This window comes from Hypomesus transpacificus, chromosome 11 (genome assembly GCF_021917145.1).
Source record: "Hypomesus transpacificus isolate Combined female chromosome 11, fHypTra1, whole genome shotgun sequence".
Taxonomy (NCBI): Eukaryota; Metazoa; Chordata; class Actinopteri; order Osmeriformes; family Osmeridae; genus Hypomesus; species Hypomesus transpacificus.
In genome coordinates, this window is record NC_061070.1 from 2,460,818 (window position 1) to 2,474,781 (window position 13,964).

Below are 13,964 nucleotides of genomic sequence, written 5' to 3' on the forward strand. Positions count from 1 at the left end.
GTAATATGGTACAATACTTGTTGGTTACATATACATTAGGCTTTCTTACCCAGCGGGTCCCTTGCCCTAGGGGATTCAAATTACAGGTACTTTCCTTCATAGACAATTCTCCCAATTTAGGCCCTCTGTGACCTTGAACAGCCAGCTAGACTTGGCTCCTGGGCGTAAGGCCACAAGTATGTCTCATAAGTTATGGCTGGGCCTTCCTGGTTCTTTATGGAAGCACACATATATTCTTCTCCCCCACTCAGCCCCGATTATCCAGATCTTCCTATTTTGGCCTTTATTTCTTCTACCATTGTCTAGGGATAACAATAAATCAGTCAACAGCTTTGCATCTAGTTTCCAATAGAATAGCATACACTAAAAAGAGATTACAGTAAATCCATAATCATTACCCATCTTCATAATGACAACAGTATGGTGTTATTTCCACATCACATACCCCAAGGGAATGTAAACCGAACATGATCTCTATGAGAAGTGTTTTCCGAGCGTGTTAACGACCCAGTGTGTGTGAGAGCGGGCCCTACGTGCGAGGCAGGGCAGAGCAGGCTGGGGAGGCAGGCGGAGGCCAGACGGGGGAGGCAGGCGGAGGCCAGGCTGGAGAGCGTGGAGGCCAACAGCAGCTCCCTCAGCAGCACCAGGTACAGCTCTGCTCTCTGCATGTCACACAGCTGCAGGACAACACACACCTCTACTGGGTTACACGTTGGTGTGTATGTGTGTAGTGTGTGTGTGTATGAAAGTATGGTGTGTGTGTGTGTGTGTGTGTGAAGGTACCTCCTGCAGCTCTCCACTTAGTCTCCGGAGGATAAACTCCTGGATGGACTCCACCACGCCCGCGAGCAGCGCATCCATGGCGACGGCCACGTGGTCCGCTGAAGAACACGCGGCAACATGAACGTTGTAACGCCCCACATACAGAAAGAGGCACGTTGTAACGCCCCACATACAGAAAGAGGCACGTTGTAACGCCCCACATACAGAAAGAGGCACGTTGTAACGCCCCACATACAGAAAGAAGCACGTTGTAACGCCCCACATATAGAAAGAAGAGTAGAGAACACCTGGCCATTGCCATAGAAACACCTACCCTGCCTCTCCTCTGTTGCTGGGCGACAGGGGGCGTGTCTGAGCTGGAGGAGGCGGAGCAGCAGCTGCAGGCTCTTGTCTGTCTTTCTGAGAGGCAGGTAAACGTTGGTGCTGAGTCTCCCCAGCGTGGCCACCAGGGGGAGCAGGAGAGCTGGGAGCCTCTCTCCAGTCCTTCCTCCCTCCCTCCTGTCCTCCATGTCGGCCCACAGCAGGATGGCCGTGGCCAGCATGTTTGCCTCCCCTGGGTCTGGCAGGCAGTCAGTCTGGTCTGCAGGACAAACACACCACAGACAGGTGCTGACAAAGACAGGTGCTGACACAGACAGGTGCTGACACAGACAGGTGCTGACACAGACAGGTGATGACACAGACAGGTGATGACACAGAGAGGTGCTGACACAGACAGGTGATCACACAGACAGGTGCTGACACAGACAGGTGCTGACACAGACAGGTGCTGACACAGACAGGTGCTGACACAGACAGGTGCTGACACAGACAGGTGCTGACACAGACAGGTGTTGACACAGACAGGTGCTGGCAAAAGGTTTGATGTTGAACTGAAGATCAACTGTGTTTTTTCCTATACTATGTAACATTGTAGTTGAGATGTTATTGTTGCGCCAGATTTACAGCAATAAAAAACTGTGGTGTTTTTTCCATCAGTCTTGGAACTGTATGTCTGACAGACCTCAACACATTCTGAACTGTGTGTCTGACAGACCTCAACACATTCTGAACTGTGTGTCTGACAGACCTCAACACATTCTGAACTGTGTGTCTGACAGACCTCAACACATTCTGAACTGTATGTCTGACAGACCTCAACACATTCTGAACTGTGTGTCTGACAGACCTCAACACATTCTGAACTGGCTGTCTGACAGACCTCAACACATACTGAACTGTGTGTCTGACAGACCTCAACACATTCTGAACTGGCTGTCTGACAGACCTCAACACATTCTGAACTGTGTGTCTGACAGACCTCAACACATTCTGAACTGGCTGTCTGACAGACCTCAACACATTCTGAACTGTGTGTCTGACAGACCTCAACACATTCTGAACTGGCTGTCTGACAGACCTCAACACATTCTGAACTGTGTGTCTAACTGACCTCAACACATTCTGGACAGATGGAAACGTTTCAGTTGACCTGACCTGTGGAGGCTGGGACCCGGAGATAGGCCTCCATCTGCCTCTGGACGTAGCCCAGAACGGAGTCTCTCTCTGGGGCAGCAGGACCAGCTCCTTCCCCTGCCTCCACCCTGGAGCTGGAGCCACAGGCTCGGAAGCTGCCCTCGCTGTCTACCAGCCACACACACACCTGGAGGGGACACACACACACACAAGATGTTACACTGACTCACACACACACACACACAAGATGTTACACTGACACACACACACCTGGAGGACACACACACGAGATGTTACACTGACACACACACACCTGGGACACACACACACACAAGATGTTACACTGACACACACACACCTGGAGGGGACACACACACGAGATGTTACACTGACACACACACACCTGGAGGACACACACACGAGATGTTACACCCACACACACCTGGAGGACACACACAAGATGTTACACTGACACACACACACCTGGAGGACACACACAGGAGATGTTACACTGACACACACCTGGGACACACACACAAACGAGATGTTACACTGACACACACACACCTGGAGGGGGGACACACACGAGATGTTACACTGACACCCACCCACCTGGAGGACACACACACAAGATGTTACACTGACACACACACACCTGGAGGACACACACACGAGATGTTACACACACACACACACACACAACCCACCTGGTTCCACAGGCCGGTACCTCGGCATAGAGACTCGTTGGCAGGGAAGTGCACCAGCAAACTGAACACATCATCCAGGGTGACTGAACTCTGGAACACACAGTTGTTCATCATCATCATCAGTCAAGGTCGGGCCTAAACATCCATGTCATTAAGTTTGATTTTTTTTGTCATTCATTCTTTTATTTAACTCGAAAAAAAGACTGAGATCGAGAGAAATCTATTTTGAGTGTCCTGGCTGAGACTGTTGTGGAAAAAACATCACACTGTTGTAATTATAAAGATGGGTAATATTTATGGATTTAATTAAATTTGTAATCACGTTTTAGTATATGTTATATTACTGGAAACCATATTAGTATATGTTATATTACTGGAAACCATATTAGTATAAGCTATATTATTGGAAACCAGATGCAAAGCTGTTGACTAATAATTTTTACCCCTAAAAAATTGTAGAAGAAATTAAGTGTTGGAGAAGAATGTGTGTGTGCTTCCATAAGAACCAGGAAGGCCCAGCTATAACTTATGAGACATATTTGTGGCCTTGCCCCAGGAGCCAAGTCTAGCTGGCTGTTCAAGGTCACAGAGGGCCTACATTGGGAGAATTGTCTATGAAGGAAAGTACCTGGAATTTGAATCCCCTAAAACAAGGGACCCGCTGGGTAAGAATGCACAATGTCTGTGTAAGTATTGTACCATATTACCATACAATAAGGAGAAAACTGTATAAGTGAAATGTCCGGAGAAAACTTCAGTCTGATCCCGGGATCACGCTCACGTTTTTTGGAATCTCTGTCACTCTGAAATCTAATAAACACTTTGCGTCAAACTTTGCTGAGTTCCAGTGCTGTTCGTAACTTGGAAAATTGGTAGTATGTTTTTCACAACAAGACGAGCATCACAACACAAAACCATTAAATACAGCCGTAATAAATAATGATCATTTTTAAAAGATTCGCAATTTTAAAAGGCACTGACACCTAGATGTTCAACGTATCTTTACCCAATGCTACAGCTCAGAATCAGAATGGGATTTATTTGCCATGAAAGTTTGCACAGACACGGAATTTGCTTTGGCAGGAAGGTGCATACAGTAAACATATAGGAATCTTAAATTTAAATATGTGGTCTAACTATACTAAGGATACATAAACTAGCAATACTATGTGGAATACAATTAAAATAAAATATACAATAAGTAAAATTTAAGTTGCCAATTTACAATATAAAATACAATATAAAATACAAATATTACAGGAATTGAGTGTAGTGAAAAATGTAAAAAGTTTTTAAAGACATTCAGTCAGTGTGAGCTTTGGCCTTGTTGAGGAGGCCAACAGCGGAAGGGAAGAAACTGTTTGTATGGCGTGAGGTTTTGGTCCTGATGGACCGCAGCCTTCTGCCAGAGGGGAGTGACTGAAACAGGGAATGTCCAGGGTGGGAGGAGTCAGCCACAATCTTCTTCGCCCGTCTCAGGGTCCTCGAGGTGTGCAGGTCCTCGAGGGAAGGCAGATTGCAGCCAATCACCTTCTCTGCAGTGCGGATGATACGCTGCAGCCTGCTCTTGTCCTTGGCAGTGGCAGCAGCGTACCAGGTGGTGATGGAGGAGGTGAGGATGGACTCAATGATGGCTGTGTAGAAGTGCACCATCATTGTCTTTGGCAGGTTGAATTTCTTCAGCTGCCGCAGAAAGTACATCCTCTGTTGTGCTTTCTTGGTGAGGGAGCTAATGTTCAGTTCCTACTTGAGGTCCTGGGAGAGGATAGTGCCCAGGAAGCGGAAGGACTCCACAGTGTTGACTGGGGAGTCACACAGGGTGATGGGGGTGAGTGGGGCTGTGTTCTTCCTGAAGTCCACAACCATCTCCACTGTCTTGAGAGCATTGAGCTCTAGGTTGTTCTGGCATGGTTGTTCTCCGACATGTATATTATTCAGCTAAAGTCCATTGCAGATCTTCTGCTCTACTTTCCACTCTAATGATTTCTATGTCGCTGTGGATAGAACATAGAGTTAGGGATAGAAGCCCTGTGGCTGCACATCCTTGTCTTACCACATCAGTCAGGCAGAGGGCGCTGCTGAGCAGGAAGCACTGGGCAGCCCCTCTGAGCAGGACCTGGTGCGTTACCATGGTGCAGCGCAGCACCTCCCTGCAACACAGCATGGGGGGACACTCGTATCCATAGCAACAACAAGAACCACGCTAAACCAAGGTGCTAAGTTGGCATCATCTCACACAGGAACTCCAGATAGCTAAGGGGGTCATCAGGCTTCTGAATGGATTGATATGGACATTGATACATTTCTCACAGATCAATTTAAACACTGTCACTTTCAGCTCAATACATCAGCTCAATCATCTGCACTATTGCACTAACTGTACCCCACTTGTCTTAGGTTAATATAGGTCTTGTCTTAGGCTAGGATAGGTCTAGGTTAGTTTAGGTCTATGAGGTTAGTATAGGCCTCTGTGTATTAGTGTATAGTGTATATTATGTATATTGCATACTTTTTGTAAATTAAATTGGGATATTTATAACTATTATTTTAGTTGGGGTGTGCTCGCCTTTCGGCGAGCACAAACCATTGTTATCTCACATATATATTTATTATTGTTTGTTTTCGCGCCCCTAAGGCTCAGTCAATATTTGGACTACATAGAGAACGTCGATGTCAAAAGGTTCGTTTTGGTCGCGATTGCGTTGGTTCTATTGGGATTTATGTTCCGTTGCACGGTTTAGGTTTTAATTAAGTTTTTGTGGCAAAAGTGAAGCTAACGGTGGCTAACTTGCTAGCCACAGTCACTGACGTCACTAACGTCACGAAATATCGCGTGACTACCTCTAGCAGAACATTAGTTTAGCAGCTCGTTAACTTCTGGGAGATAGCTAGGCTAACTGCTTTACTGCAAGGGAGCTGCAGAAACGCCACAAGCAAATAGGCCAGGGTGATAACTATTTACTGATTTTACTTTGTGATATGAAAAACAATATAAGCTGATATAAGGAAGTAGTTACATCTACTTTCGAAAACATTAGTCTACTATTTCACTGAAGCATTAGCATCATGACATTAGCCTCTGTTGTCCGGGCAACACATACTACAGCGGTCTATGATGCATCTGTTTTCAATCGTTAAAATAAACATTCCTCACAATTACATTTTCGTTGTAGGATTTATTATGACATTAGATTACAAGTAAACGATTTGTTGGTGGAATTATCATTACCTGTGGTTTCAAACCAGTGTAGCTCACTGCAACGCTGTACTGTTAGTAGCTAAAAAAAGCATCTCCACAGCTGTTTACAGTAGCCTACGTAGGAAGTCAATGATGTTGGGCACTACCCTTACTTAAATCAAAAGTCTTTCAATAGGTGAAACTATCTGACTAGTGACTACTAACCTGAACTTCATTGCCACAGCCTAAACTTCAATCTGTTCATGAAAATAATTCATTTCAGCCTAGACCGTACAACGGAAGTAACGTTAAATCGAATTCAACCAACGCAATCGCTACCGAGACAGTCTAGTAGTAGTTGAAGCCTACAATTTACCGGGGCAGCTTCTCCACACAGCAGGGCTATATCGCATTTTGCCTTGTTACTGACGATGATCGCTACCACTGACATTTTTATGAATTAGTGATTTTCCCCCAAGTAAATGTCAAGCTTATTTACGTTTTGGGGGCATATTTTCAGTTAGCAGATGATACTATTTGAATCGCGATTCCATCTGAGATACCTACTGCTGGCAACGTTGTTGTTAAAATAAATTTCAAAGGGGGTTCTTTATTAATGAATGAATGCAATATGAGTAGGCTAAATGCCTGAAAATATCACGAGAAGGGAAAAACTTACAATGACGTTTAAATCATAGAGATTAGGTCCATTTTTACACTGGTCTGCCAAATATATTCGTTTTGATTCAACTATGAGGTTGCTGATCACCATTCCCTCTTGCAGGGGAAATGACAAGACTATTTCATTCTACTATTCACTCTTAGTATTTTGAGTTGTACATGAGCAGAAAAAAATATGCTTTTAAATCTTTGTAATCTTAATAAATAATAAGAAGGCTATGCATTTTAATATAAAATATACAGAAATATCAGTTGTAAAATGTAATTTAAATACGGACCCCTGCAAATAAGCAAGCACACCCTACAATTTCCCCAGAAATTGTACCCCCTCTAGTTTGATTCTATTTTATTTGAGTTTATCATAGATGTAATTGTAACCCAGTGGAAAGTATAGTTATACAAATACTTGGTTGTAATAAATACATTTGAGAAGATGGCCTGTTTTAAATAAAAGGGTTACAGTTCAATGGTTATAAATATATATTTAATCTTTACAATTAATAATGTTAAATTTGCTTTGGTCAAATTGTTTAGAAAGATTTCTTTGTGAGAATTAAATGTTAGTACCTAGGGACAATGATTTAGGCTATCTGAATGTTTGTTTTGATTGGTTGAGGTAAGAAACAGGAAGATTGTAGACTAAAAATGTAGAAAAGAAAGAAGATAGTTGAACCCCGCTCATGGTTGAAAGCGGTAGGAGCAAGTTCGTGAATACTGTACAGAAGTGTAACATTCAGTTTCGTGATTGTCAACGCGATAGTCAAAGAAGTAAGGGATAATGCCCGACGAGTGTCTAATATCACCTGATAATGGACGATGTGGAGGCGTGTACCGTCCGACGCGCAGCGGAGCGGGTTGCTTCCGCGGAGTCCATTTTCAGGTGATATTGGACACCTCGAAGGGCATTTTCCTGCTTATACCATGGTCACTTGCCAAAGATTTTTTTTACAAACATTAATTAATGTTTTAAGGCGTTTTCCAATAGAAATCTAACGTTTTTCAACGTTGGCCAACTCTGATATTTATAGTCCGCTCAGCTCATAGAACCAACACCGGCTTTACTTTGGCTGAGCTATTAGCCCAAAAGCTAACGTTATGCTAGCAGGATTCAAAGGCAATAACATTGTGTACGGTTGACAAACAGTAAATATAATTTTACTGTATGTTTGACAATAACATTTGCTAGCTAACCAGCCATGTCACTGTCCCAAAATCAATATCAAGATTTTCACGAACAATATCGGCTATATACTGTACTAGGCTACAGTATCGCCGCAGCCTGTGGAGCGAGTTGAATAGCAAATGGATGTGAGATGATCGCATCAAAATGGACAATTTCTCCAAACTGTGATTATAATTTGACAGTATGTTTAACAAGAAGACTAGCCAGCTATCGAGCCATGTCATTGTCCCCAAATAAAATCAAGATTTTTAAGAAGAAAATAATCGGCCATGTGTAGAGTTGCTGCTACTGCCGTGTTGCCCGCAGACTGTCTGAAGTAGATAGATTAGCAAGGTGAATAGCGAATGGGATGTGAGATGAGCGGTTACGTGACACTGACACACTACATTCAGAAAAGAAACATTTTTCAGATAGGTTAAAATAAATATTGAAGTCACTCATTGTTGTAAATACAAGTTAGCTTGTTAAAGTCTTTCACAATTGTAAATGGAGGCTTTGACTACGTCACTGTTGTTATGGTTACTTATTTAAGATATTTTGTACAGGCTCCTGTGTAGCCAGCGGAATAATTTAGAACGGTGAAAAGACAGTTTTTCAGCAATGACGCAGAGAGTAGGTGTCCGTTATCACCCTATAATGTACACCCCTGCAGCCAATCAGAATCGAGTATTCACCCAGACCATGGTATAAGAGACATTTATGTTGCATGGGCAAGCAGCCTAGAAATCTTCTACTCAAAGTTTAGCGTTTGTATGTATGATCGTTTGTGATCGAACCGTGATTCTTTTCATTACTGTAGTATAGTCAATGGACTTTTAGCTAGTGTTTAGCTGGAAAGTTAACCCTGGAACTTGGACTTTGAACACTGTTTTGCTAACATAAGGGTTACAAAGTTAGTTGTTTGCCGACGTGGACGCAACAAATTGAAGTGTTTAATATAGCGGACGCCAGACGATCGGAGCTGCCCGGACATCGTGCCAACTCCGTTGGGTGGAATAGCCTAGCTACGCAGTATCGACTACACACGTGGACAACGCCATTCTGTTCTATCCTGCTTTTCTTCTGCTGAAACCAGTGCATAACAGACACAGATCACCAACAGTTTAATGTACCTTCTTTTATTTTGCTAACAGAGTGAAGTGACCAGTCAGTTTGGGTCTCACCCCACCCGAGCATCGACACAGGCCTGCAACGGGGGGTTTGCTGTTTGCTCTAACTAGGCCAGCCGGCATGTGTGTGAATGGTTATATACTGGAAGCCGATTGTTAAACGGTACATTGATTCAAAAGTATTGAACTTGTCATTTGAATGTTGAATCATACTAAATGTGGTTTGTGTTTAAATGTACCCGAGTTGTGAGTGTAATGTTATTGTATATGTAAAGTCATTATGGTTTATTATTGTATTTAGAGGTGAATACCTAAGACTTTAAAGATTAGTGGTGAAAATGATTATAGTTGGATAATTATATACTATAAGACCATAAAGTACACTAGTTAATTTCATAGTTGATAAATTCAAGATATACTAAAAGGAATTCAAAATGATATTTAGTTAGTAAAGTTAATAATAAGAACTCAGGGCCCTTCTCTAGGGTTACATTATCCATGTTCTTAATACTTATATGTTATGTTATGCTAGGTTGCTTGTGTTGTCTTGTCCCAATAATTTCAGTGCCCAGTCTGACCTTGTGTTGATCTGTGCACCTGACAGGAAAAATTGAAAACTTTAAACTAAAAACGTCAGTTGGTCTAGAACCTTCCGACGCTCGGAGTCTCAGTCAGATTCTGTGCTGGAGGGGGCAGGCAGGGGGGCCAGCAGGGGGGTACCTCAGGGCCTGCAGGGTCTGGGGGCCCAGGAGGGGGCCGGGGGGCAGGAGGGACAGGGCTTGGGACACAAACAGGACTGGTACAGAGCACCAGTGCTGGGAGGCCAGTCTCTGGACCAGCTGCTGTAGAACAGACCCTGAGAGGGGAGGGGAGGTTCATTACAATAATACAGAGCATTCACACAGTGTGAGTGTCGGTCTGTGTGTGTGTGTGTGTGTGTGTGTGTGTGTGTGTGTGTGTGTGTGTGTGTTTGTGTGTACCTCTGTTCTCCATTGGCAGGCTTCTGAAGAACGACACCAGGAAGCTCTGGAGCTTGAGCCCCAGCTCTGGACACTCCCCAACACACTGGTCCTGGCTCCTGAACACACACACACAGATACACACACACACAGATACACACACACAGATACACACACACACACACACACACACACACACACACAGATACACACACACACACACACACAGATACACACAGATACACACAGACACACAGATACACACACACACACAGACACAGCTGTCAGAGGGAAATAACATGAAAGACATTGTCTTTCTGCCTATCAGTCTACTGATGTTTCCTCACCTGTGGAAGAGGGAGCTCTCAGACAGCACATCCATGAAGGGACCCACGATGAACTGGAGAACAAGAGCAGGTGAGACTTCACCGAGTCAGTCGCACACAGACGTAACATGGCCTTTTAAGAGAAACCTTCGGGCATAAACACTGAAATATGTCTGTCTGTATTGAAACGAAAGCAAACACACTCCCTCTCACACACTTTAACACCCGTCTCCCCCCTTCCCCTCACCCCCCCCCCTTCCTCCCACCCACCTGAGAGAAGGTCTGGGAGAAGGCAGGCAGGGTGGAGGTCTGCAGGCCCAGCAGGTGGCTCACCCCCTCCCTCATCACAGCCTTGTTCTCACTGTGGAACATACGCTGGTACACACACAGCAGCCAGGAGGGGTGGAGCACAGGCAGGAGGCACGCTGTGGGCCGAGGGACGGAGGAGAGAGAGGAGAGGTGGGAGGACAGAGGGAAGGGAGGAGGGGGAGAGAGGAGAGGTGGGAGGAGGAAAGGGAGGGGAGGAGAGAGGGAGGGGAGGAGGGGGAGAGAGGGAGGGGAGAAGGGGGAGAGAGGGAGGGGAGGAGGGGGAGAGAGGAGAGGTGGGAGGAGGAAAGGGAGGGGAGGAGGAAAGGGAGGGGAGGAGGGGGGGAGAGGAGAGAGGAGAGGTGGGAGGACAGAGGGAGGGGAGGAGGGGGAGAGAGGGAGGGGAGGAGGGGGAGAGAGGTGGGAGGACAGAGGAGAGAGGGAGGGGAGGAGAGAGGAATGGGAAGAGGGGAGGAGAGGAGAGAGGAAGAGACACAAGAAAAAGGGCTGAGATGACAGCATAGGGCTGACCCATTACTCCACACACACACACACACACACCTCTCAGGGCTGAAGTCTGTGTTACCTTGGCTTTCCCTGGCGGTGGTCTGGATGAGAGAGTCCACCCTGGAGAGGACAGGCCGCACCACATGGATCTAGGAGGAGAACACGCTAGTAACCATGGCAACACGCAGAGCCAGCGACCTGACACAGGTGGAGAGCGAGCGAGAGATGGAGAAAGAGAGACAGAATGAGGGAGAGATAGCAAGAGAGAGAGCAAGAGAGCGAGATAGCGAGCGAGAGAGACAGACAGACAGACAGTAATGCTGTACCTGGTTTTCCTCCACAGTTTCCATGACCAGGGCGTAGTCCTCCCAGAAGGCCCTGAGCAGCTTGCTGCTCCCAGGAACCCACCTGAACACCACCTCCTCACCTGCCAGGAGCACCGCACAGTCAACCGGGGGCTGCTTGTTTCAGCACACACAGACAACTCACAGGGGTGGGCTTCCCCAATCCTCTTCCTCTCATAACATCCATCTCTCTATTGTTTTCAATATCCATCTATCCATCAGTCTCTCTGTCACCGTCTATCTATGCATCTACACTGACCAAAATTATAAACACAACACTTGTTTTTGCCCCCATTTTTCATGAGCTGAACTCAAAAGATAAGACTTTTTTTTCTACATACCTAAAAGGCTTATTTCTTTCAAATATTGTTCACAAATCTGTCTAATGCTAGGGACACACTATACGAGTGTTTTAATCTTATAAAGTTTTCAAACTGTGAGATACCACAAACGAAACTCCTAGATTTAGCCGTTTTGCTCCTATAGTGTGTGGTCACTCTTAACACACCTCACACCAAGGGAACATCTGATAAAATCTGCGGAACCATCAAGATAATCGGGACATATGTTACCTAGGATTGTCGGAAGGGACCAAATCGGCCCGATTATCCTGTGGTGTGTCCCCAGCATAAATCTGTGCTAGTGAGCACTTCTCCTTTGACGAGATGATCCATCCACCTCACAGGTGTGGCATATCAAGATGCTGATTAGACAGCATAATTATTGCACAGGTGTGCCTTAGGTTGGCCACAATAAAAGGTCACTCTAAAATGTGCAGTTTGACTGTCCAATTCAATGTTGCTTTGAAAAAAGAAAACCAGCACAAAAGTAAAATGGATTACCTGATCCCTGAATAGCAAAACAAGGGATTTCAAAATCCATATAATTCTGATCCAGATTAAACTTTTTGAACAACTGGCCCCAGGTCAGACCAGAGGGAAGCCTTGGAGGTGGAACTCACTCTCCAAGAACTCCCTGCTGCAGTCCAGCAGCTGTCGGTGGGGAAGTCCCCAGGGCTGGATGGCCTGCCAGCTGAGTTCTACAGGGACTTTTGGGGCTTTTTGGGGCCTGACTTACTGGAGGTTTACCAGGAGGCGTTTGGGGAACACATGCTACCAAGCCGCTGTAGGGGGGCAGTATTGTCACTGCTGCCCCAGACGGGTGATCTAGGGCTGCTCAAGAACTGGCGACCTGTGTCTCAATGTTTGGACTACAAGATCTTATCAACATGTTTGGCCAACAGGCTGAAGTTGGTGCTAGTACCTGCCAGTGCAGGAGGGGGGTCAGGGCTTGGTACCTGCCAGTGCAGGAGGGGGGTCAGGGCTTGGTACCTGCCAGAGCAGGAGGGGGGTCAGGGCTTGGTACCTGCCAGTGCAGGAGGGGGGTCAGGGCTTGGTACCTGCCAGTGCAGGAGGGGGGTCAGGGCTTGGTACCTGACAGTGCAGGAGGGGGGTCAGGGCTTGGTACCTGCCAGTGCAGGAGGGGGGTCAGTGCTTGGTACCTTCCAGAGCAGGAGGGGGGTCAGGGCTTGGTACCTGCCAGTGCAGGAGGGGGGTCAGGGCTTGGTACCTGCCAGTGCAGGAGGGGGGTCAGGGCTTGGTACCTGCCAGTGCAGGAGGGGGGTCAGGGCTTGGTACCTGCCAGTGCAGGAGGGGGGTCAGTGCTTGGTACCTTCCAGTGCAGGAGGGGGGTCAGGGCTTGGTACCTGCCAGTGCGGGAGGGGGGTCAGGGCTGGGTGGATTTGAAAAGCAGAGTCGACGCCTTTCGGTTCCAAGCTGCACAGACTGACGCATCCACATGTGAGGTGGAGGGGTGTTGATTGGGCCCTTTTAAGGAGGGCTGGGGGGCTCAACTATGAGAGACAGTTGTTCCACACGCACCCTGGAGAAGTGGATTTGGTGGAGCTAACTCCTTTTTACCGGTCTCTGATGCTGGCATGGCAGAAGACTCTGACAATAACCAGAGACCTGTCCTCACTGGGGGTGTGGGTGTGGCAGGAGCCACTGTTTCACAACTCGCTCGAGGATAGGGCTGTTTCAGTCCAGGAGTCTACAGGCAGGCAGCGTGACTGTGGAAATGACGAACCTTAGTGACCTTGTCTCGGTGGTCGGGTGGAGATCAGTGGAGGATATAGCGACAGCAACAGGTATCAGGTCTCTCTGGCTGTTACAGAACGTTCTGGAGAGTTTGGCGGGCCCTACCCAGATCGTACATACATTTGCTACAATACCCAGCACAGCTGGATCAGGGACGGTTGGAGGATGATGGTTTTATTCCGCCCGTTACTGCGGCGGCTCTAATGGACAATCAGCAGGAGCAGGAGCCGGGAAAATCGATCCTGTCTTTCGGGGTGGCCGGGTGTGGGGCCCTGGAGCAAGTGCACAGGAAGGCCTTCTGCTTGATATCGGTCAAGGTGCGACATCAGA

At 46.6% G+C, this 13,964-nt stretch overlaps 1 protein-coding gene across 2 annotated transcripts in view; it reads right to left on the reverse strand.

Annotated features, from left to right (window-relative positions):
* Positions 1 to 13,964, reverse strand: part of tarbp1 (TAR (HIV-1) RNA binding protein 1) — a 32,037-nt gene that overhangs the window by 15,091 nt on the left and 2,982 nt on the right. For both annotated transcript variants that reach the window (XM_047028796.1, XM_047028795.1), the window contains exons 2-13: positions 11,521 to 11,621; positions 11,274 to 11,343; positions 10,652 to 10,806; positions 10,403 to 10,455; positions 10,077 to 10,174; positions 9,817 to 9,952; positions 4,999 to 5,095; positions 2,946 to 3,035; positions 2,260 to 2,425; positions 1,097 to 1,363; positions 784 to 881; positions 534 to 677 (exon numbers count right to left, since the gene is read on the reverse strand). In XM_047028796.1, the coding sequence (XP_046884752.1) occupies positions 534 to 677; positions 784 to 881; positions 1,097 to 1,363; positions 2,260 to 2,425; positions 2,946 to 3,035; positions 4,999 to 5,095; positions 9,817 to 9,952; positions 10,077 to 10,174; positions 10,403 to 10,455; positions 10,652 to 10,806; positions 11,274 to 11,343; positions 11,521 to 11,621 (1,475 nt within the window). The remainder of the gene's footprint in view (positions 1 to 533; positions 678 to 783; positions 882 to 1,096; positions 1,364 to 2,259; positions 2,426 to 2,945; positions 3,036 to 4,998; positions 5,096 to 9,816; positions 9,953 to 10,076; positions 10,175 to 10,402; positions 10,456 to 10,651; positions 10,807 to 11,273; positions 11,344 to 11,520; positions 11,622 to 13,964) is intronic.